The 25,820-nt window shown below is 44.5% G+C and overlaps 1 protein-coding gene across 1 annotated transcript in view; it reads right to left on the bottom strand.

The window, feature by feature from the left end:
- LOC115112778 (FERM domain-containing protein 5-like) overlaps nt 1–15,974 on the bottom strand; it is a 49,612-nt gene extending 33,638 nt beyond the window's left edge. Inside the window, exons 1-2 of the mRNA XM_065012580.1 lie at nt 15,828–15,974; nt 15,059–15,205 (exon numbers count right to left, since the gene is read on the bottom strand). Coding sequence (XP_064868652.1) covers nt 15,059–15,205; nt 15,828–15,974 — 294 coding nt within the window. The remainder of the gene's footprint in view (nt 1–15,058; nt 15,206–15,827) is intronic.
- Between the last annotated feature and the right edge of the window lie 9,846 nt (nt 15,975–25,820).

Below are 25,820 nucleotides of genomic sequence, written 5' to 3'. Positions count from 1 at the left end.
CAGTATCCACCTAAGCCCAGCCTATCTGTTGATGTAATCAGTATCCACATCTGCCCCAGCCTGTCTGTTGATGTAATCAGTATCCACCTCAGCCCAGCCTGTCTGTTGATGTAATCAGTATCCACCTCAGCCCCAGCCTGTCTGTTGATGTAATCAGTATCCACCTCAGCCCCAGCCTGTCTGTTGATGTAATCAGTATCCACCTCAGCTCCAGCCTGTCTGTTGATGTAATCAGTATCCACCTCAGCCCCAGCCTGTCTGTTGATGTAATCAGTATCCACCTCAGCCCCAGCCTGCCTGTTGATGTAATCAGTATCCACCTCAGCCCCAGCCTGTCTGTTGATGTAATCGGTATCCACCTCAGCCCAGCCTGTCTGTTGATGTAATCAGTATCCACCTCAGCCCCAGCCTGTCTGTTGATGTAATCGGTATCCACCTCAGCCCAGCCTGTCTGTTGATGTAATCAGTATCCACCTCAGCCCCAGCCTGTCTGTTGATGTAATCAGTATCCACCTCAGCCCCAGCCTGTCTGTTGATGTAATCAGTATCCACCTCAGCCCCAGCCTGTCTGTTGATGTAATCAGTATCCACCTCAGCCCCAGCCGTCTGTTGATGTAATCAGTATCCACCTCAGCCCCAGCCTGTCTGTTCATGTAATCAGTATCCACCTCAGCCCAGCCTATCTGTTGATGTAATCAGTATCCACATCTGCCCCAGCCTGTCTGTTGATGTAATCAGTATCCACCTCAGCCCAGCCTGTCTGTTGATGTAATCAGTATCCACCTCAGCCCCAGCCTGTCTGTTGATGTAATCAGTATCCACCTCAGCCCCAGCCTGTCTGTTGATGTAATCAGTATCCACCTCAGCTCCAGCCTGTCTGTTGATGTAATCAGTATCCACCTCAGCCCCAGCCTGTCTGTTGATGTAATCAGTATCCACCTCAGCCCCAGCCTGCCTGTTGATGTAATCAGTATCCACCTCAGCCCCAGCCTGTCTGTTGATGTAATCAGTATCCACCTCAGCCCCAGCCCGTCTGTTGATGTAATCAGTATCCACCTCAGCCCCAGCCTGTCTGTTGATGTAATCAGTATCCACCTCAGCCCCAGCCTGTCTGTTGATGTAATCAGTATCCACCTCAGCCCCAGCCTGTCTGTTGATGTAATAAGTATCCACCTCAGCTCCAGCCCGTCTGTTGATGTAATCAGTATCCACCTCAGCCCCAGCCTGTCTGTTGATGTAATCAGTATCCACCTCAGCCCCAGCCTGCCTGTTGATGTAATCAGTATCCACCTCAGCTCCAGCCTGTCTGTTGATGTAATCAGTATCCACCTCAGCCCCAGCCTGTCTGTTGATGTAATCAGTATCCACATCAGCCCCAGCCTGCCTGTTGATGTAATCAGTATCCACCTCAGCCCCAGCCCGTCTGTTGATGTAATCAGTATCCACCTCAGCCCCAGTCTGTCTGTTGATGTAATCAATATCCACCTCAGCCCCAGCCTGTCTGTTGATGTAATCAGTATCCACCTCAGCCCAGCCTGTCTGTTGATGTAATCAGTATCCACCTCAGCCCAGCCTGTCTGTTGATGTAATCAGTATCCATCTCAGCCCAGCCTGTCTGATGATGTAATGAGAATCCACCTCAGCCACAGCCTGTCTGTTGACAATCACCCAGGTCCAGTAATATGAATGGCCCAGGTACAGTAATATGAATGACCCAGGTCCAGTAATATGGATGACCCAGGTCCAGTAATATGAATTACCCAGGTCTAGTAATATGAATGACCCAGGTACAGTAATATGAATGGCCCAGGTACAGTAATATGAATGGCCCAGACCCAGTAATATGACTGACCCAGGTACAGTAATATGAATGACCCAGACCCAGTAATATGAATGACCCAGACCCAGTAATATGAATGACCCAGGCCAAGGAATATGAATGACCCAGACTCAGTAATATGAATGACCCAAGTCCAGTCATATGAATGACCCAGGTCCAGTAATATGAATGACCCAGACCCAGTACTAGGAATGACCCAGACCCAGTAATATGAATGACCCAGACCCAGTAATATGAATGACCCAGGACCAATAATATGAATGGCCCAGGCCCAGTAATATGAATTACCCAGGCCAGGTCATTTTAATTACCCAGGCCCAGTCATATGAATGACCCAGGCCCAGTCATATGAATGACCCAGGTCTAGTAATATGAATGACCCAGACCCAGTAATATGAATGACCCAGGCCCAGTAATAGGAATGACCCAGGCCCAGTAATATGAATGACCCAGGCCCAGTAATATGAATTACCCAGGCCCAGTCATATGAATGACCCAGGCCCAGTCATATGAATGACCCAGGCCCAGTAATAGGAATGACCCAGGCCCAGTAATATGAATGACCCAGACTAAGTAATATGAATGACCAAGACCCAGTAATATGAATGACCCTGGCCAAGTAATATGAATGGCCCAGGTACAGTAATATGAATGACCCAGGTCCAGTAATATGAATGACCCAGACCCAGTAATATGAATGACCCAGGCCAAGGAATATGAATGACCCAGGTCCAGTAATATGAATGACCCAGGTCCAGTAATATGAATCACCCAGGTCAAGGAATATGAATGACCCAGGTCAAGGAATATGAATGGCCCAGGTACAGTAATATGAATGACCCAGGTCCAGTAATATGAATGACCCAGGTCCAGTAATATGAATTACCCAGGTCTAGTAATATGAATGACCCAGGCCCAGTAATATGAATGACCCAGGTACAGTAATATGAATGGCCCAGGCCAAGTAATATGAATGGCCCAGGTATAGTAATATGTATGACCCAGTAATATGAATGACCCAGACCCAGTAATATGAATGACCCAGGTCCAGTAATATGAATGACCCAGACCCAGTCATATGAATGACCCAGGCCAAGGAATATGAATGGCCCAGGCACAGTAATATGAATGACCCAGATCCAGTAATATGAATGGATCTGGGTTCAATAAGCATTTTTCTACGGCTGGCCATGGTTTCCACCTGGCTACTCCTACCCCGGTCAACAGCACTGCACCCCCAACAGCAACTCGCTCAAGCCTTCCCCATTTCTCCTTCTCCCAAATCCGTTCAGCTGATGTTCTGAAAGAGCTGCAAAATCTGGACTCCTACAAATCAGCCGGGCTAGACAATCTGGACCCTTTCTTTCTAAAATTATCTGCCGAAATTGTTGCCACCCCTATTACTAGCCTGTTCAACCTCTCTTTCGTGTCGTCTGAGATTCCCAAAGATTGGAAAGCAGCTGCGGTCATCCCCCTCTTCAAAGGGGGGGACACTCTTGACCCAAACTGCTACAGACCTATATCTATCCTACCTTGCCTTTCTAAGGCCTCCGAAAGCCAAGTCAACAAACAGATTACCGACCATTTCGAATCTCACCATATCTTCTCTGCTATGCAATCTGGTTTCAGAGCTGGTCATGGGTGCACCTCAGCCACGCTCAAGGTCCTAAACGATATCTTAACCGCCATTGATAAGAAACATTACTGTGCAGCCGTATTCATTGATCTGGCCAAGGCTTTCGACTCTGTCAATCACCACATCCTCATCGGCAGACTCGACAGCCTTGGTTTCTCAAATGATTGCCTCGCCTGGTTCACCAACTACTTCTCTGATAGAGTTCAGTGTGTCAAATCGGAGGGTCTGCTGTCCGGACCTCTGGCAGTCTCTATGGGGGTGCCACAGGGTTCAATTCTTGGACAGACTCTCTTCTCTGAATACATCAATGAGGTCGCTCTTGCTGCTGGTGAGTCTCTGATCCACCTCTACGCAGACGACACCATTCTGTATACTTCTGGCCCTTCTTTGGACACTGTGTTAACAACCCTCCAGGCAAGCTTCAATGCCATACAGCTCTCCTTCCGTGGCCTCCAATTGCTCTTAAATACAAGTAAAACTAAATGCATGCTCTTCAACCGATCGCTACCTGCACCTACCCGCCTGTCCAACATCACTACTTTGGACGGCTCTGACTTAGAATACGTGGACAACTACAAATACTTAGGTGTCTGGTTAGACTGTAAACTCTCCTTCCAGACCCATATCAAACATCTCCAATCCAAAGTTAAATCTAGAATTGGCTTCCTATTTCGCAACAAAGCATCCTTCACTCTTGCTGCCAAACATACCCTTGTAAAGCTGACCATCCTACCAATCCTCGACTTTGGCGATGTCATTTACAAAATAGCCTCCAATACCCTACTCAACAAATTGGATGCAGTCTATCACAGTGCAATCCGTTTTGTCACCAAAGCCCCATATACTACCCACCATTGCGACCTATACGCTCTCGTTGGCTGGCCCTCGCTTCATACTCGTCGCCAAACCCACTGGCTCCATGTCATCTACAAGACCCTGCTAGGTAAAGTCCCCCCTTATCACAGCTCGCTGGTCACCATAGCATCTCCCACCTGTAGCACACGCTCCAGCAGGTATATCTCTCTAGTCACCCCCAAAACCAATTCTTTCTTTGGCCGCCTCTCCTTCCAGTTCTCCGCTGCCAATGACTGGAACGAACTACAAAAATCTCTGAAACTGGAAACACTTATCTCCCTCACTAGCTTTAAGCACCAACTGTCAGAGGAGCTGACAGATTACTGCACCTGTACATAGCCCACCTATAATTTAGCCCAAACAACTACCTCTTTCCCAACTGTATTTAATTTATGTATTTATTTTGCTCCTTTGCACCCCATTATTTTTATTTCTACTTTGCACATTCTTCCATTGCAAAACTCCCATTCCAGTGTTTTACTTGCTATATTGTATTTACTTTGCCACCATGGCCTTTTTTGCCTTTACCTCCCTTCTCACCTCATTTGCTCACATTGTATATAGACTTGTTTATACTGTGTTATTGACTGTATGTTTGTTTTACTCCATGTGTAACTCTGTGTCGTTGTATCTGTCGAACTGCTTTGCTTTATCTTGGCCAGGTCGCAATTGTAAATGAGAACTTGTTCTCAACTTGCCTACCTGGTTAAATAAAGGTGGGAAAAAAAAAAAAATGAATGACCCACGTACAGTAATATGAATGACCCAGACCCAGTAATATGAATGACCCAGGCAAAGTAATATGAATGGCCCAGGTACAGTAATATGAATGGCCCAGATCCAGTAATATGAATGACCCAAGTTCAGTAATATGAATGGCCCAGGCGCAGTAATATGAATGGTCCAGGCCAAGTAATATGAATGGTACAGTAATATGAATGACCCAGGTCCAGTAATATGAATGACCCAGACCCAGTAATATGAATGACCCAGGCCAAGGAATATGAATGACCCAGGTCTAGTAATATGAATGACCCAGGTCCAGTAATATGAATGACCCAGGTCCAGTAATATGAATGGCCCAGGCCCAGTAATATGAATGGCCCAGGCCAAGTAATATGAATGGCCCAGGTACAGTAATATGAATGGCCCAGGCCCAGTAATATGGTTGACCCAAGCCCAGTAATATGAATGGCCCAGTAATAAGAATGGCCCAGTTTACCACCATAAAACACATCAGCAGGGCTGAGGCTGGCATCTGGCAAAGCCCTAGGTGACTGTATGGCTCAGTGTTAGCGCTGAGGATGCATCCCTATATAGTGCACTACTTTTGCCAGAACCATATAGGGAATAGTGTGCTATTTGGTACGCAGAGGGAATGTTCTGAATGTTAACGCTGGCTAGCACCACAGAAGCCTCACCTTTTCCAGTCTCTCTATGGGATCGCACATCCACTGGCTACGGTCTCTGTCCAGTACGTCACCGTCACAGCAGCTATACCACACACACTGAGGACTATCCTCCACGACACGAAGCGCTGACTCGCACTCCCTTAAAATACAATCATCCTGCCGGTCTGAGAGTGGCAGGCAGACACAAACACCGCTCCACAGAAGCACATACAGAGACACTGCACCAACATATACACGCATGTAGTACCTGCTTCCTATACTAAGCTACATAACGTATCTACAGCCAAAATGAGGCAGACAGCCTCTCTAATGAATCAAAGTGTGTGTGTGATGTCATTTATGGCAACTGTGTTTACTGAAAGACAACAAAACACAGAGCCATTTATCACGACATGTCTGAACATTTAGGAATGAAATGAACTGGAACACAAACACAGGCTTTCATTCATTAGACTAATCCTAGGTTTTGTCCCAAATGGCTCCCTATTCCCTTTATTGTGCACTACTACTATACAGAGAAGATGGTGCCATTTTGGATGCACACAACAATCTCTGTCCCTCACCAGGAACAACAACACTTTACATATTTAGCAGACACTCTTATCAAGAGCAATTAGGGTTAAGTGCCTTGTTCAAGGGCAAATTTTCATATTTTTCACCTGGGGGATTCAAACCAGCAACCTTTCGGTGTAGTGCCTACACTCTTAACCACTAGGCTACCTGCCACCTATAGCTGTTACGACTTCTAGGAGTTGTGGGTGCGGAGTCAGGCGCAGAGAGCAGAGGGTAAAGGACAACTGTATTTATTCCGGAGAAAAGTAGGTCACGCCAAAACACCAGGCGCACTGTATATATAAGAGGACTGAAGCAGGGCTGAAGACAATGACTGTATATATTAGAGGACTGAAGCAGGGCTGAAGACAATGACTGACTGTATATATAAGAGGACTGAAGCAGGGCTGAAGACAATGACTGTATATATTAGAGGACTGAAGCAGGGCTGAAGACAATGACTGTATATATTAGAGGACTGAAGCAGGGCTGAAGACAATGACTGACTGTATATATAAGAGGACTGAAGCAGGGCTGAAGACAATGACTGTATATATTAGAGGACTGAAGCAGGGCTGAAGACAATGACTGACTGTATATATAAGAGGACTGAAGCAGGGCTGAAGACAATGACTGTATATTTTAGAGGACTGAAGCAGGGATGAAGACAATGACTGTATATATTAGAAGACTGAGTCAGGGCTGAAGACAATGACTGTATATATTAGAGGACTGAAGCAGGGCTGAAGACAATGACTGACTGTATATATAAGAGGACTGAAGCAGGGCTGAAGACAATGACTGTATATATTAGAGGACTGAAGCAGGGCTGAAGACAATGACTGTATATATTAGAGGACTGAAGCAGGGCTGAAGACAATGACTGACTGTATATATAAGAGGACTGAAGCAGGGCTGAAGACAATGACTGTATATATTAGAGGACTGAAGCAGGGCTGAAGACAATGACTGACTGTATATATAAGAGGACTGAAGCAGGGCTGAAGACAATGACTGTATATTTTAGAGGACTGAAGCAGGGATGAAGACAATGACTGTATATATTAGAAGACTGAGTCAGGGCTGAAGACAATGACTGTATATATTAGAGGACTGAAGCAGGGCTGAAGACAACGACTGTATATATAAGAGGACTGAAGCAGGGCTGAAGACAATGACTGTTTATATAAGAGGACTGAAGCAGGGCTGAAGACAATGACTGTATATATCAGAAGACTGAAGCAGGGCTGAAGACAATGACTGTATATATTAGAGGACTGAAGCAGGGCTGAAGACAATGACTGTATATATTAGAGGACTGAAGCAGGGCTGAATACAATGACTGTATATATTAGAGGACTGAAGCAGGGCTGAAGACAATGACTGTATATATTAGAGGACTGAAGCAGGGCTGAAGACAATGACTGTATATATCAGAAGACTGAAGCAGGGCTGAAGACAATGACTGTATATATTAGAGGACTGAAGCAGGGCTGAAGACAATGACTGTATATATTAGAGGACTGAAGCAGGGCTGAAGACAATGACTGTATATATTAGAGGACTGAAGCAGGGCTGAAGACAATGACTGTATATATTAGAGGACTGAAGCAAGGCTGAAGACAATGACTGTATATATTATAGGACTGAAGCAGGGCTGAAGACAATGACTGTATATTTTAGAGGACTGAAGCAGGGATGAAGACAATGACTGTATATATTAGAAGACTGAGTCAGGGCTGAAGACAATGACTGTATATATTAGAGGACTGAAGCAGGGCTGAAGACAATGACTGTATATATTAGAGGACTGAAGCGGGGCTGAAGACGATGACTGTATATATTAGAGGACTGAAGCAGGGCTGAAGACAATGACTGTATATATTAGAGGACTGAAGCAGGGCTGAAGACAATGACTGTATATATTAGAGGACTGAAGCAGGGCTGAAGACAATGACTGACTGTATATATAAGAGGACTGAAGCAGGGCTGAAGACAATGACTGTATATATTAGAGGACTGAAGCAGGGCTGAAGACAATGACTGACTGTATATATAAGAGGACTGAAGCAGGGCTGAAGACAATGACTGTATATTTTAGAGGACTGAAGCAGGGATGAAGACAATGACTGTATATATTAGAAGACTGAGTCAGGGCTGAAGACAATGACTGTATATATTAGAGGACTGAAGCAGGGCTGAAGACAACGACTGTATATATAAGAGGACTGAAGCAGGGCTGAAGACAATGACTGTTTATATAAGAGGACTGAAGCAGGGCTGAAGACAATGACTGTATATATCAGAAGACTGAAGCAGGGCTGAAGACAATGACTGTATATATTAGAGGACTGAAGCAGGGCTGAAGACAATGACTGTATATATTAGAGGACTGAAGCAGGGCTGAATACAATGACTGTATATATTAGAGGACTGAAGCAGGGCTGAAGACAATGACTGACTGTATATATAAGAGGACTGAAGCAGGGCTGAAGACAATGACTGTATATATTAGAGGACTGAAGCAGGGCTGAAGTCAATGACTGTATATATTAGAGGACTGAAGCAGGGCTGAAGACAATGACTGACTGTATATATAAGAGGACTGAAGCAGGGCTGAATACAATGACTGTATATATTAGAGGACTGAAGCAGGGCTGAAGACAATGACTGACTGTATATATAAGAGGACTGAAGCAGGGCTGAAGACAATGACTGTATATTTTAGAGGACTGAAGCAGGGATGAAGACAATGACTGTATATATTAGAAGACTGAGTCAGGACTGAAGACAATGACTGTATATATTAGAGGACTGAAGCAGGGCTGAAGACAACGACTGTATATATAAGAGGACTGAAGCAGGGCTGAAGACAATGACTGTTTATATAAGAGGACTGAAGCAGGGCTGAAGACAATGACTGTATATATCAGAAGACTGAAGCAGGGCTGAAGACAATGACTGTATATATTAGAGGACTGAAGCAGGGCTGAAGACAATGACTGTATATATTAGAGGACTGAAGCAGGGCTGAATACAATGACTGTATATATTAGAGGACTGAAGCAGGGCTGAAGACAATGACTGTATATATTAGAGGACTGAAGCAGGGCTGAAGACAATGACTGTATATATCAGAAGACTGAAGCAGGGCTGAAGACAATGACTGTATATATTAGAGGACTGAAGCAGGGCTGAAGACAATGACTGTATATATTAGAGGACTGAAGCAGGGCTGAAGACAATGACTGTATATATTAGAGGACTGAAGCAAGGCTGAAGACAATGACTGTATATATTATAGGACTGAAGCAGGGCTGAAGACAATGACTGTATATTTTAGAGGACTGAAGCAGGGATGAAGACAATGACTGTATATATTAGAAGACTGAGTCAGGGCTGAAGACAATGACTGTATATATTAGAGGACTGAAGCAGGGCTGAAGACAATGACTGTATATATTAGAGGACTGAAGCGGGGCTGAAGACGATGACTGTATATATTAGAGGACTGAAGCAGGGCTGAAGACAATGACTGTATATATTAGAGGACTGAAGCGGGGCTGAAGACAATGACTGTATATATTATAGGACTGAAGCAGGGCTGCAGACAATGACTGTATATATTAGAGGACTGAAGCTAAAGCGTATTGATCCGATGCAAAGCAAAGCGGTCTCTGATGTCCCTATGGGAATAAGCCCAGAGACGAGCTACTCTGGAGGAACAAAAACTATGTAGAAAAACGCTGTATTGTACAATATAGATTTGTGGGGAGTGTGGATATGTTATGTTAATGCAGAGTACCATGTTTTGGTACAGTATTCCACTGCTTTGCTCTACCACCTACCATCTACCACCTAACACCTACCATCTACTACCTACCACCTAACACCTACCATCTACTACCTACCATCTACCACCTACCACCTACCATCTACTACCTACCATCTACCACCTACCAACTAACACCTACCATCTACCTACATCATCATCTCCACTTTACTGTTGAGCATAGCAGACATGTTAATACAGAGAGGATGGGGTTATAGAAGGTTTAATGAGTGAGGTTCAATCAGAGATAATGGGTGCATCTCATCTCAGAATGAACAAAGGAAAGCTACTGATGACTTTCAGTGTGGCATCTTCATTGTATAGTATGGATTTATTATGAGCTTCATTCAGTGTGTGTGTGTGTTTGTGCATTCCTGCATGCATTTGTGTGTGTGTGTGTGTGTGTGTGTGTGTGTGTGTGTGTGTGTGTGTGTGTGTGTGTGTGTGTGTGTGTGTAGTGCAAGTACACAAACAGTATTTCTTATTTCTTCTCTACCACACTTTCTAATCTACAGAACACCATTGCAGCCAGTGAATATCACCACCCACTTTCTAATCTACAGAACACCATTACTGTCAGTGAATAACACCACCCACTTTCTAATCTACAGAACACCATTACTGCCAGTGAATAACACCACCCACTTTCTAATCTACAGAACACCATTACTGTCAGTGAATAACACCACCCACTTTCTAATCTACAGAACACCATTACTGGCAGTGAATAACACCACCCACTTTCTAATCTACAGAACACCATTACTGCCAGTGAATATCACCACCCACTTTCTAATCTACAGAACACCATTACTGGCAGTGAATAACACCACCCACTTTCTAATCTACAGAACACCATTACTGTCAGTGAATAACACCACCCACTTTCTCATCTACAGAACACCATTACTGGCAGTGAATAACACCACCCACTTTCTAATCTACAGAACACCATTACTGTCAGTGAATAACACCACCAACTTTCTCATCTACAGAACACCATTACTGTTAGTGAATATCACCACCCACTTTCTAATCTACAGAACACCATTACTGTCAGTGAATATCACCACCCACTTTCTAATCTACAGAACACCATTACTGCCAGTGAATAACACCACCCACTTTCTAATCTACAGAACACCATTACTGCCAGTGAATATCACCACCCACTTTCTAATCTACAGAACACCATTACTGCCAGTGAATAACACCACCCACTTTCTAATCTAAAGAACACCATTACTGTCAGTGAATATCACCACCCACTTTCTAATCTACAGAACACCATTACTGTCAGTGAATAACACCACCAACTTTCTAATCTACAGAACACCATTACTGCCAGTGAATAACACCACCCACTTTCTAATCTACAGAACACCATTACTGCCAGTGAATAACACCACCCACTTTCTAATCTACAGAACACCATTACTGTCAGTGAATATCACCACCCACTTTCTAATCTACAGAACACCATTACTGCCAGTGAATATCACCACCCACTTTCTAATCTACAGAACACCATTACTGTCAGTGAATAACACCACCCACTTTCTAATCTACAGAACACCATTACTGCCAGTGAATAACACCACCCACTTTCTAATCTACAGAACACCATTACTGCCAGTGAATATCACCACCCACTTTCTAATCTACAGAACACCATTACTGCCAGTGAATAACACCACCCACTTTCTAATCTACAGAACACCATTACTGCCAGTGAATATCACCACCCACTTTCTAATCTACAGAACACCATTACTGCCAGTGAATAACACCACCCACTTTCTAATCTACAGAACACCATTACTGCCAGTGAATAACACCACCCACTTTCTAATCTACAGAACACCATTACTGCCAGTGAATAACACCACCCACTTTCTCATCTACAGAACACCATTACTGCCAGTGAATAACACCACCCACTTTCTAATCTACAGAACACCATTACTGTTAGTGAATATCACCACCCACTTTCTAATCTACAGAACACCATTACTGCCAGTGAATATCACCACCCACTTTCTAATCTACAGAACACCATTACTGTCAGTGAATAACACCACCCACTTTCTAATCTACAGAACACCATTACTGTTAGTGAATAACACCACCCACTTTCTAATCTACAGAACACCATTACTGCCAGTGAATAACACCACCCACTTTCTAATCTACAGAACACCATTACTGGCAGTGAATAACACCACCCACTTTCTAATCTACAGAACACCATTACTGTCAGTGAATAACACCACCCACTTTCTAATCTACAGAACACCATTACTGCCAGTGAATATCACCACCCACTTTCTAATCTACAGAACACCATTACTGTCAGTGAATAACACCACCCACTTTCTAATCTACAGAACACCATTACTGTCAGTGAATAACACCACCCACTTTCTAATCTACAGAACACCATTACTGTCAGTGAATAACACCACCCACTTTCTAATCTACAGAACACCATTCCTGCCAGTGAATAACACCACCCACTTTCTAATCTACAGAACACCATTACTGCCAGTGAATATCACCACCCACTTTCTAATCTACAGAACACCATTACTGCCAGTGAATAACACCACCCACTTTCTAATCTACAGAACACCATTATTGCCAGTGAATAACACCACCCACTTTCTAATCTACAGAACACCATTACTGCCAGTGAATAACACCACCCACTTTCTCATCTACAGAACACCATTACTGCCAGTGAATAACACCACCCACTTTCTAATCTACAGAACACCATTACTGTTAGTGAATATCACCACACACTTTCTAATCTACAGAACACCATTACTGCCAGTGAATATCACCACCCACTTTCTAATCTACAGAACACCATTACTGTCAGTGAATAACACCACCCACTTTCTAATCTACAGAACACCATTACTGTTAGTGAATAACACCACCCACTTTCTAATCTACAGAACACCATTACTGCCAGTGAATAACACCACCCACTTTCTAATCTACAGAACACCATTACTGCCAGTGAATAACACCACCCACTTTCTCATCTACAGAACACCATTACTGCCAGTGAATAACACCACCCACTTTCTAATCTACAGAACACCATTACTGCCAGTGAATATCACCACCCACTTTCTAATCTACAGAACACCATTACTGTCAGTGAATAACACCACCCACTTTCTAATCTACAGAACACCATTACTGTCAGTGAATAACACCACCCACTTTCTAATCTACAGAACACCATTACTGTCAGTGAATAACACCACCCACTTTCTCATCTACAGAACACCATTACTGCCAGTGAATATCACCACCCACTTTCTAATCTACAGAACACCATTACTGACTGTGAATACGACCACCCCACTTTCTAATCTACAGAACACCATTACTGCCAGTGAATATCACCACCCACTTTCTAATCTACAGAACACCATTACTGTCAGTGAATAACACCACCCACTTTCTAATCTACAGAACACCATTACTGCCAGTGAATAACACCACCCACTTTCTAATCTACAGAACACCATTACTGCCAGTGAATATCACCACCCACTTTCTAGGAGTAATTGAGCTTCACTCCAGTAAATTCATCAGCTACTTTTTAATCACACTGGCTGGCCCTCTTAGCACTGTTAGAAAGTTTTCCTAATAGCCATCACACTCTAATTACCAACCAAGAATAAGAGGCTTTCGCTTTAGGAATTAAACTGCTGCAGACTTGGGTTCTAATATTATTAGAAATAATTTCAAATACTTAATCTGTGTTTGATTGAGCTCGACTGGAGTAATGCAACAATGCAAGAGCCCCAAACCATCAATCGCCACACATCTGGAACTCCAGGCAGGCTACATAAAACGCTAAAAGTATTTGAAAGGTTTCAAATACTATATGAACCCCCGTTTAAGCTACAGTACTGTGTCTCCACGCAGAGGCCTTGACTTACTGGGGGAGAAAGGGAGAGAGAGTCCCCTAACTCAGCTGATCCTGGGGCTCTGTTCACAAACACAAACAGACCCCACAGAGCAGGGTCTACAGTCAATCACGGAGTACATTGCTCATTGAGATTAAAATCTCTTTTTCAAGAGCGCCCTGGCCAAGATAGGCAGCACCAAGTCATTACAAAAAAATGAGTTCTTCCAGTTTAAAAGTATTTTGTAAGGTGTTCCAAGACGATAAAAGCCCTTTTACCAAATTCTGACATTTGGAACAGTTAGCAGGATAAAGTCCAGCGAATGAAGAGAGTACTCACCACATTTCTGAACAATACAAATGCACAAATAAAAAGGTAGTAAACCCAAAATGGCTTGGTAAATAAAAGTATACCAGCGACTGAGCCTACGAGTGACTAGAGAAGGCCAACCAACCCTGGTATACAAAGTGCAGGGTTTTGCAGTTTAAAATAAATCTCAAAGTGCCATGGTTAAGAGTGTAAATTGATCTCAAACACTGAGCAGAAGCATTCATATATAAAATATCCCCATAGTCTAGTTGTCACGTTCTGACCTTTATTTCCTTTGTTTTGTCTTTATTTATCTATGTTTGTTTTTCTATGTTTGGTTTCTGTTTCGGCCTAGTATGGTTCTCAATCAGCGGCAGGTGTCATTAGTTGTCTCTGATTGAGAATCATACTTAGGTAGCCTGGGTTTCACTGTTGGTTTGTGGGTGTTTGTTTCTGTGTCTGTGATTGTCGCCACACGGTACTGTTTCGGTTTTTGTAGATTTCACGTTATCATTTATTGTTTTTGTTCGAGTGTTCATTTTGTCTTTATTAAAATATCGTCATGAACACTTACCACGCTGCATCTTGGTCCGATCCTTACTCCTCTTCAGACGAAGAGGAGATCTGCTGTTACAGAAACACCCACCACAAAAGGACCAAGTGGTGTGGTAACAGGCAGCAGCAGCGAACACAAGACTCCTGGACCTGGGAGGAGATTATGGACGGTAAAGGAACCCGGGCACAGCCAGGGGAATATCGCCGTCCCAAGGCAGAGCTGGAGGCAGCGAAGGCAGAGAGCCGCTGGTATGAGGAGGCAGCAAGGAAGCGGCTGGAAGCCTGAGAGGCAGCCCCAAAAAATTATTGGGGAGAACACGGGGAGTGTGGTGAAGCCAGGTAGGAGACCTGCGCCAACTTCCCGTGCTTACCGGAGAGAGAGAGGGACCGGGCAGGCACCGTGTTATGCGGTGGAGCGCACAGTCTCCCCAGTGCGTGTGCATAGCCCGGTGCGGTACATTCCAGCTCCTCGTATCGGCCGGGCTAGAGTGGGCAACGAGCCAGGTCCCATGAAGCCGGCTTTACGCATCTGGTCTAGGATAGGATAAAGTAATCCCTCTCACCCCCCCCCCCCCCCCTTAAAAAATTTAGATGCACTACTGTTCCACTGGATGTCATAAGGTGAATGCACCAATTTGTAAGTCGCTCTGGATAAGAGCGTCTGCTAAATGACTTAAATGTAAATGTAATGGTCTCCAGTGCGTCTCCTCGGGCCAGCGTACATGGCACCAGCCTTACGCATGGTGTCCCCGGTTCGCCAGCACAGCCCATTGCGGGCTATTCCACCTCGCCGCACTGGCCTGGCTACCGGGAGCATTCAACCAGGTAAGGTTGGGCAGGCTCGGTGCTCAAGAGCTCCAGTGCGCCTGCATGGTCTGGTCTATCCATTGCCACCTCCACGCACCAGCCCTCCGGTGGCAGCCCCCCGCACCAGACTGTCTCTCAGTCTTCTGCCTACAGGTGCTCCCACCTGTCCAGCGCTGCCAGAGCCTTCCTCCTGTCCAGAGCTAATAGAGTCTCCCGTCTGTCCTGAGCTGCTAGAGTCTCCCATCTGTCCTGAGCTGCTAGAGTCTCCCGTCTGTCCTGAGCTGTCAGAGCCGCCAGTCTGTCCTGAGCTGTCAGTCCCCCGTCTGTCCTGAGCTGTCAGTCCCCCGTCTGTCCTGAGCCGTCAGAGCCGCCAGTCTGTCCTGAGCCGTCAGAGCCGCCAGTCTGTCCTGAGCCGTCAGTCAGCCAGGAGCTGCCAGAGCCATCAGTCAGCCAGGACCTGCCAGAGCCGTCAGCCAGCTAGGAGCTGCCAGAGCCGCCCTTGACTCCGGAGCTGCCCTTCACTCCGGGGCTGCCGGAGTCTCCCGCCTGTCCGGCGCTGCTGGAGTCTCCCGTCCATTCGGGACTCGTGGCGTGGGTCCCCAGTCCAAGATCACCGGCGAGGGTCGCCGCTCTCAAGAGGCCACGGAGGCGAGCTAAGAGGCGCACTAAAACTATGGTGCAGTGGAGTCCACGTCCAGCGCCAGAACCGCCACCGCGGACAGACGCCCACCCATACCCTCCCCTATATGTTCAGGTTTTGCGGCCGGAGTCCGCACCTTTGTGGGGGGGGGGGGGGTACTGTCACGTTCTGACCATAGTTCTGTTATTTTATTATTTGTTTTAGTATGGTCAGGGCGTGAGTTGGGGTGGGCAGTCTATGTTTCTATGTTGGTTTTTGTGTTCAGCCTAGTATGGTTCTCAATCAGAGGCAGGTAGCCTGGGTTTCACTGTTGGTTTGTGGGTGTTTGTTTCCGTGTGAGTGTTTGTCGCCACACGGTACTGTTTCGGTTTTCATCACATCGTTTATTTTTTGTATTTCAGTGTTCAGTTCGTTTTTAATAAATCGTCATGAACACTTACCACGCTGCATCTTGGTCCGATCCTTACTCCTCTTCAGACGAAGAGGAAATCTGCTGTTACACTAGTAAAGGCATAAATGTTGCTGATACTAGCCTCCTTCTGGCTTCAATAGAAAAACAGGCCTTATTCCTAAAATAAAATCCCAATTTCAGCTTCAATTTTTTTCTAAGTTGTTGAATATGCAATTTAAAAGAGAGGCCGTCATCAATTAAAATTCCAAGATATTTACAACCTCAATCTCCTTGCCCTGACAGGTAGTAATAGGTGAAAGGTTCAGAGGTCTATTTCTTGCATTAGAAAACACCATTAGTTTAGTTTTGTCAGTATTGAGGATAAGCTTCAATTGACACAAGGTATGTTGAACAGTATAAAAAGCAGTTTGCATGTTCTGGAAAGCTTTTGTAAGAGACGAGGCACAACAGTAAATAACAGTATCATCAGCATAAAAATGAAGTTGTGCATTTTGGACATTTTTGTCTAAATCATTTATATAAATAGTGAATAAGAGAGGACCAAGTACAGAGCCTTGGGGCACACCATTCAAGACAGACAATTTAACAGACATAAGCCCATCAAATTGAGTGCACTAAGCTCTATCAGACAGATAGTTAGCAAACCATGCAACTGCATGCTCCGAAAGACCTACACTCGACAATCTCTGCCTTAGTATAGCATGGTATCTCAAAGCACTTAAAAGTACAACTTTTAAACATGTTAACCCTCGCAAGGTTGCCGGCCCAGACGGCATCCCTAGCCGCGCCCTCAGAGCATGCGCTGACCAGCTGGCTGGTGTGTTTACAGACATATTCAATCAAACCCTATCCCAGTCTGCTGTCCCCACATGCTTCAAGATGGCCACCACTGTTCCTGTTCCCAATATAGCTAATGTAACTGAATAAAATGACTATCGCCCCGTAGCACTCATCATGAAGTGCTTTGAGAGACTAATCAAGGATCACCCTACCTGACACCCTAGACCCATTCCAATTTGCTTACCACCCCAATAGGTCCTCAGACAGCCCAATTGCCATCATGCTGCACAATGCCCTATCCCATCTGGACAAGAAGAATACCTATGTAAGAATGCTGTTCATTGACTACAGCTCAGCATTTAACACCATAGTACCCTCCAAACTCATCATTAAGCTCGAGACCCTGGGTCTCGACCCCGCCCTGTGCACATGGGTCCTGGATTTTGACGGGCCTCCCCAAGGTGATGAAGGTAGGAAACAACATCTCCACCCCACTGATCCTCAACACTGGGGCCCCACAAGGGCCCTCTCCTGTACTTCCTGTTAACCCAAGACTGCATGGCCATGCACGCCTCCAACTCAACCATCAAGACACTACAGTGGGAGGCTTGATTATCAACAACGACAAGACAGCCTACAGGGAGGAGTTGAGGGCCCTCGGAGTGTGGTGTAAGGAAAATAACTGCTCATTCAATGCCAACAAAATGAAGGAGATGATCGTGGACTTCAGGAAACAGCGGGGGCAGCAGGGGGCAGCAGAGGTAGCACCCCCCCCACAAACTTTTACAGGTGCACAATAGAGAGCATCCTGTCGGGCTGTATCACCGCCTGGTACGGCAACTGCACCACCCTCAACCGCAAGGCTCTCCAGAGGGTAGTGCCGGCTGCACAACGCATCACCGGGGCAAACTACCTGCCCTCCAGGACACCTACAGCACCCGATGTCACAGGAAGGCCAAAAATATCATCAAGGACAACAACCACCTGAGCCACTGCCTGTTCACCCCACTATTATGCAGAAGGCGAGGTCAGTACAGGTGCATCAAAGCAGGGACCGAGAGACTGAAAAACAGCTTCTATCTCAAGGCCATCAGACTGTTAAACAGCCACCACTAACATAGAGGCTGCTGCCAACATACAGACTCAAATCTCTGGCCACTTTAATAAATAGATTTAATAAAGGTATAACTAGTCACTTTAAATAACACCATTTTAATCATGTTTACATATCCTACATTACTCATCTCATATGTATATACTGTATTCTATACCAACTACTGCATCTTGCCTATGCCACATGGCCATCGCTCATCCATATATTTATATGTACATATTCTTATTCCATCCCTTTACATTTGTGTGTATAAGGTAGTCGTTGTGAATTTGTTAGATTACTTGTTAGATATTACTGCACTGTCGGAACTAGAAGCATAAGCATTTCGCTACACTCACATCAACATCTGCTACCCATGTGTATGTGACCAATAAAATGTGATAAGATTTGATTTGACAACACTGTAAATAGACAAAATATGACATTTGAAATGTCTTTATTCTTTTTTAACTTTTGTGAGTGTAATGTTTACTGTTCATTTTTTATTGTTTATTCCACTTTTGTTTATTATCTATTTCACTCGCTTTGGCGATGTAGACAAAATAAATAAAGCCACTTAAATTGAGAGAGAGAGAGAGAGAGAGAGAGAGAGAGAGAGAGAGAGAGAGCGAGGGAGAGAGAGAGATTATGATTGTATTGTCATGTCCCCTTCTCCAAGCCGGGATGTTACTGGGGACATTATTAATGCCAGGCAATTTGATTTAGCTCCCTGGGCCGTCTCTGTGGCTGCATCCTAAATGGAAACATCTTCCCTACATAGTGCAGTACTTTTGGGCAGGGGTCTATGGGCCATGGTCAAAAGTAGTGAACTATATAGGAAATAGAGTGCCTTTTGGGACGCACCCTGAGTCGCTCTGTGGCGTGGACAAATGGTGTGTGTGGTGCCTCGGGGTCCAAGGCCTCGAGGCAGTGTTTGAGATCAATAGGGGGTGGGCTGGAGAGGGTGGGCAGAAGGGGGTGTGTGGTCTGCCCCCATTCCAGGGGTGGCGGGTGAGGGTGGGCAGCCTTGTGATATCAGCCACCATGACTCATGGGTAATGGGATTAGCAAAGGGAAGGAATGTTTAAACGTGAAGAAGGGAGTGAAGGAGAGAGGGAGAGAAGGAGGGGAGGGAGCAAGGGAGGGAGGGGGATATTAGTCATTTGTTTAACCAAGCTGATGCTTATATTGATGCTCCATCATAGAAGTAATAAAAGTGACACACACAGCAAGAGGAAAAAGACTGGGGCCAAATGATCTTGAGTCCGTAATTTTAGAGCCGGTCGTCCGGCGGCACGCCCCTCAGCAGCAGACTATTCTCTTGGTCCTCCACGGCCAATCCAGGCCTCACTTTAGATGAATTATTGAAATGGGTTCCATATCACCCAGGGAAACACAGCATTAATATGTGATGGTGTCATATTAAGCTGCAGGTGGATGGAAGATTGCAACAACCGAGGAATGGAGTCTAAATGGTTGTTGTGCATCAGGCACTAGATAGTCAGCGACGGGGTTGCAAAGGGTCGGGAAATTTTCCATGGGAAGTTAAGCTGGGGAATTTTTCCATGGGAAGTTAAGCTGGGGAATTTACCTTAAATTTATCAAAATAAATTGGCTTATAACAGTGAACCTTTTTTGTGGGATACACATAAGGCAATTCTAGGTCTTGTGTATATTTTTGTTAAACTATCCCCAATTCAATGGAATTGCAACCCTCTGCATGCACAGTGCATTCTTCCATCACATGTACAGCTGATTCTCAAGATCTTGCACACTAATGAGATGCAATTGAGCCCACACTATTACACTGTCTGAGCCAAGGACAACTTGCTTTCTGGTTTTGATTACAATACTGGGTGGGGTGAATATATTTTATATGACATAAATTATTTTTTGTTAAGTAGTAAATAGTATCTACAGCAGAGTGTGTTAAAATCATTTCTAACTTGTTAACAATTTCTGCAAGTTAGTTTTTGCTACCATGTGGGTTTTACCTTGCTTGACCCTGCTAACTGAGGAGTGTTAATTCACCTGTTTCCATACATGTTTCATTTAAAAAAAATCATATTGCAAAATAGTTATTTGATCTACCAACTCCCGAGAGTAGGCTGGCAATTTTTAAAAATGTTTTATTTCACAGTTTAACCAGGTGAGCTAGTTGAGAACAAGTTCTCATTTGAAACTGCGACCTGGCAAAGATAAAGCATAGCAATTTGACACATACAACAACACAGTGTTACACATGGAATAAACAAAACATACAGTCAATAATACAGTAGAAAAAAGAAAACAAAAAGTCTATATACAGTGAGTGCAAATGAGGTAAGATAAGGGAGTTAAGGCAATAAATAGGCCATGGTGGCGAAGTAATTACAATATGGCAATTAAACACTGGAATGGTAGATGTGCAGAAGATGAATGTGCAAGTAGAGATACTGGGGTGCAAAGGAGCAAGATAAATAAATAAATACAGTATGGGGATGAGGTAGATAGATTGGCTGTTTACAGATGGGCTATGTACGGGTGCAGTGATCTGTGAGCTGCTCTGACAGCTGGTGCTTAAAGCTAGTGAGGGAGATATGAGTCTCCAGCGTCAGGGATTTTTGTAGTTCTTTCCAGTCATTGGCAGCAGAGAACTGGAAGGAAAGGTGGCCAAAGGAGGAATTGGCTTTGGGGGTGACCAGTGAGATATACCTGCTGGAGTGTGTGCTGGGGGCCAACCGAGGGCCAACCAACGAGAGCGTACAGGTTGCAGTGGTGGGTAGTATATGGGGCTTTGGTGACAAAACGGATGGCTTTGTGATAGACTGCATCCAATTTGTTGAGTAGACTACTAAATACTAAATTGCCTATAAGAACATTCAATAGTCAAAGGTATATGAAATACAAATCGTATAGAGAGAAATAGTCGACGCATCATAATTCCTATAATAATGACAACCTAAAACTTCTTAACTGGGAATATTGAAGACTCATGTTTAAAGGAACCACCAGCTTTCATATGTTCTCATGTTCTGAGCAAGGAACTTAAACGTTAGCGTTTTTACATGGCACATATTGCACTTTTACTTTCTTCTCCAACACTGTGTTTTTGCATTATTTAAACCAAATTAAACATGTTTCATTATTTACTTGAGACTAAATTGATTTTATTTATGTATTATATTCAATTAAAATAAAACTGTTAATTCAGTATTGTTGTAATTGTCATTATTACACACATATATATATATATAAATTGGCTGATTAATCAGTATCGACTTTTATGTCCTCCAATAATCGGTATCGGCTTTGAAAAATCATAATCGGTTGACCTCTACCAGGGAGAAGACATGGAAACCTGAGAGGAAGACAACCAAGCTTAAGTTTCTAGACTCATTTTACAGATCTATGTTGAAAACGTTTTTGGGAGATGCGATGGATCATTGGGGATCATTCAATATTCCCTTACTTTTGTTGTTCAGTGAAATCATCCCATGTGAAGAGTCAACTTATTTAATTAAAGATCAATTCGTAACAAATTTTTATTTTTGTATTTCTATTGGAAGGATTTAATAATTTGCAATTATGTCTACTTATGACAAGGTAAAAGGTTTATGTTTCTGTCTCCATATGATATGGTAAATATATCCAATGCAAAAAACATCTACATTTAAATGGTATTAATATGAATTTGCATATGTTTCCATTATTTTCCAAATATTCCCATTAATTCCCACATATTCCCATTAATTCCCACAGAAAATTTCCACCTCTGAATATTCCCCAAAATGTGCAACCCTAGTCAGCGATCTTGGTTAGGGCTCAGGAGAAAGCAGAGGCTGGTTTGTGGTGGTGGTAATGTCTGGTCACATTGGCAGATGACTCTTTCTCGTCTGCCTCTGCCTCTCTCCCTCTGCCTCTCTTTCTCTCTGCCTCTCTCTCTCTCTCTGCCTCTCTCTCCCTCTGCCTCTCTCTCTCTGCCTCTCTCTCTCTCTCTGCCTCTGCCTCTCTCTCTGCCTCTCTCTCCCTCTGCCTCTCTCTCTCTACCTCTCTCTCTCTCTCTCTGTCTCTGCCTCTGCCTCTCTCCCTCTGTCTCTCTGCCTCTCTCTCTCTCTCTCTCTGCCTCTCCCCTCTGCCTCTCCCTCTCTTTCAATATCAATTTAAGGGCTTCATTGGCATGAGAAATATATGTTTACATTGCCAAAGCAAGTGAAATAGATAATAAACAAAAGGGAAATAAACAATATAAAAATGATCTCTCTCTCAGTCTCTCTCTCTCCCACATAGCTCTGCTCTGGGGATGTGTTTTGTGTGATTAAGTCAGTGAGTGGTTAATGTGGCGGCTGCTACTTTACAACCTCACGCTCCACTCCTGTCCTGCTGTGCTGCTGTGAGGTTCAACCTCAGCATTGCCACTCAGTAAGCAGCGTGTCCCAGATAGTGTACTAAGTAGGGAATAGGGTGCCAATAGGGATGCACTCTATATCACCCACTTGGATAATCTCTATGAGGCTTTCAGAGCTAAAAGGTGGTGTATCTCAGAGATATGTACAGTTCAGTATTTCAAGGGCTTACTAGGGGGGATAATCACATGATATGGTATGTTATGTAATGTTATGTCTACTGAGAGATAGTGGTTGTTTCCTGTTAGAGACTAGAGGACATGTTGAAGGGTTAGGGTCCATTCCATTTCAATTCCAGTCAATTCAGGAAGTACACGGAAATACACATTCCAATTCCAATTCTCTTCAATGCTTTTCAATGAGGAACACTTTGAATTGGAATTGGAGTTTACTTTCTGAATTGAAATGGAATTGACCCCAACCCTGACATGTTGAAGGTCAGGTGAGTGTATAAGGTGTGTCTATTAGTTTGGTTTCTAGTGGGGAGTTATACTGTATCATGTATTTTTATAATGTAATAAAGTGATTTGGATGCTGTATTTACAGTGCAGACTTTAAGACCGGCTTGTGGTGCCACACTCCATTTATCTACACCGGACTTAAGGCAGGAGGTTACTATTGGTGCCGTTCTTAATGGTCAGATATACCGTATCATATTGTAATAAACTGCCAACTGTACCATGAAAAGATAAGCAGCACAACACTCCTCCTTTTAACTGTAGGTGTTAATATCCCCGAGAGGAAGAGAGAATCCTATAAAGAGCATCACACAGAGCATCACACAGAGCATCACACATAGCAGACAGCGATAGACCACTAACTGGGTCATCCTCTACGCCAGGCAGGCGAGAATAGAGAAACACATGCGCACACACACACATGCGCACACACACACATGCGCACACACACACATGCGCACACACACACACACACACACACACACACACACACACACACACACACACGCAGTATAGATTTGCCCCAGAAACATTAAGCCAAGTTGATCAGCCTAGTCAGTGCTACAGATATACAATCAGACCAAGAGCCTGGTGGTGGACACTGGAAAACCATTGTTATTTAGAGTGACACATTCAATACAACTTATGATAGACACATAACGACACTGTTTGGTGCAGTGTTCCATAGCTGTGGAAATGCCGACTGTGGTGGAAATATGTATGTATGCATATTTGTCATTGGTCATTCCCTGGGTGAGGAGAGTAGCGAATGAGTGTTTCAACCCAGTGCTGCTCCTGGATTGAAGTCCTTCATCTGTACATAATTCCTCAGGACTGATGCCTCCTATGAATTTATACTAAGCAGAGCAGCTATGTCATTTGGTTTAGTCATTTATGCTGCTGCTGTTGATGATCCATACCTGCCCTATATTGTGTTTTTAAAGATAAACATATCCTTCAGAGAATATCCCAGGCAACAGGTCTTCAGTAGACATAACACCACATGTGGAGACGCCAAGCCATCTCAGTACTACTAACCCCTAGACTACAGAGGGCTCAAGGTACATAACTGATGTACATTCTGAATGCAATACGCCTCTCCACATCTTCTAACATTAATATCCACTGTCCCTAAAAAGCCTCTCAACTGATGGAGGAAAAAACATGATAAATCCTCTAGGCTGGGCCTAGAGCCGTCTGGTAGAGACTGGATATTCCCTTGAAGTGGCCCAGTGGGAGTGCTTCGTGCTGGGCTGTGTTCCGAGGGAGCCTGGGTGGGGGGCCTCTCTAAATCATTCCTCCAATGGAGAGAGAGGGAGTGAGAGTAAGAGCGAGAGAGGGAGAGAGAGAGCGAGAAAATGGCCCTCCCTGGGGGCCCCATTAAAGTGATGACATGGTGGGGATCTGGGGGCTGACCAGCACTACTACTCACGCCTGCATGAACACACAGGATCCGGCAGTGGCCAAACTGCTCTCCAACCCTCATGGCTGGGTGTCTCGGACTGGTAAGTGATCTCGAGGAGAGTGTGTGTGTGGGAGGGATGAGAAGATGAGAAGAGGGGAGGAAGGGAAAGAGGAGAGACATTGCGTCTCTCTGACTCTTTAGAACCCAGTTTACAGTATCCAGTGGCTGAGTCAGTGAAAGGAAAAGGGTAGCGAGGTGCATCTCTTTAATGGAACCCTACTGAGCATCTGCTCTCTGTGCCCTTCCTCTCCCCCTCTACCTCAGCAGGCTGAGGGGACTTACAGCCCACTGAAGTTAGAACAGTTGAACCCATCTACTGAGCATCTGCTCTCTGTGCCCTTCCTCTCCCCCTCTACCTCAGCAGGCTGAGGGGACTTACAGCCCACTGAGTTTTGGAACAGTTGAACCCATCTACTGAGCATCTGCTCTCTGTGCCCTTCCTCTCCCCCTCTACCTCAGCAGGCTGAGGGGACTTACAGCCCACTGAAGTTAGAACAGTTGAACCCATCTACTGAGCATCTGCTCTCTGTGCCCTTCCTCTCCCCCTCTACCTCAGCAGGCTGAGGGGACTTACAGCCCACTGAAGTTAGAACAGTTGAACCCATCTACTGAGCATCTGCTCTCTGTGCCCTTCCTCTCCCCCTCTACCTCAGTAGGCTGAGGGGACTTACAGCCCACTGAAGTTAGAACAGTTGAACCCATCTTAGAAACAGCTGGTTACATAGGACTGTTATCATCTTTACTGTTGATAACAAATTAGCATTCTTGAGTGAAAAATCTGATATTCCTAGCCCAGTATCATGGTGAGGTCTATTTGTCTCTAAGTTCAGACTAGAGGTCAACTAATTATTGGATGA

The sequence above is a fragment of the Oncorhynchus nerka genome, linkage group LG28 (assembly GCF_034236695.1).
Source record: "Oncorhynchus nerka isolate Pitt River linkage group LG28, Oner_Uvic_2.0, whole genome shotgun sequence".
NCBI classification, from domain to species: domain Eukaryota; kingdom Metazoa; phylum Chordata; class Actinopteri; order Salmoniformes; family Salmonidae; genus Oncorhynchus; species Oncorhynchus nerka.
Note: the sequence above shows the minus strand (reverse complement) of the source record. Positions and strands in the feature narration are given on the sequence as shown.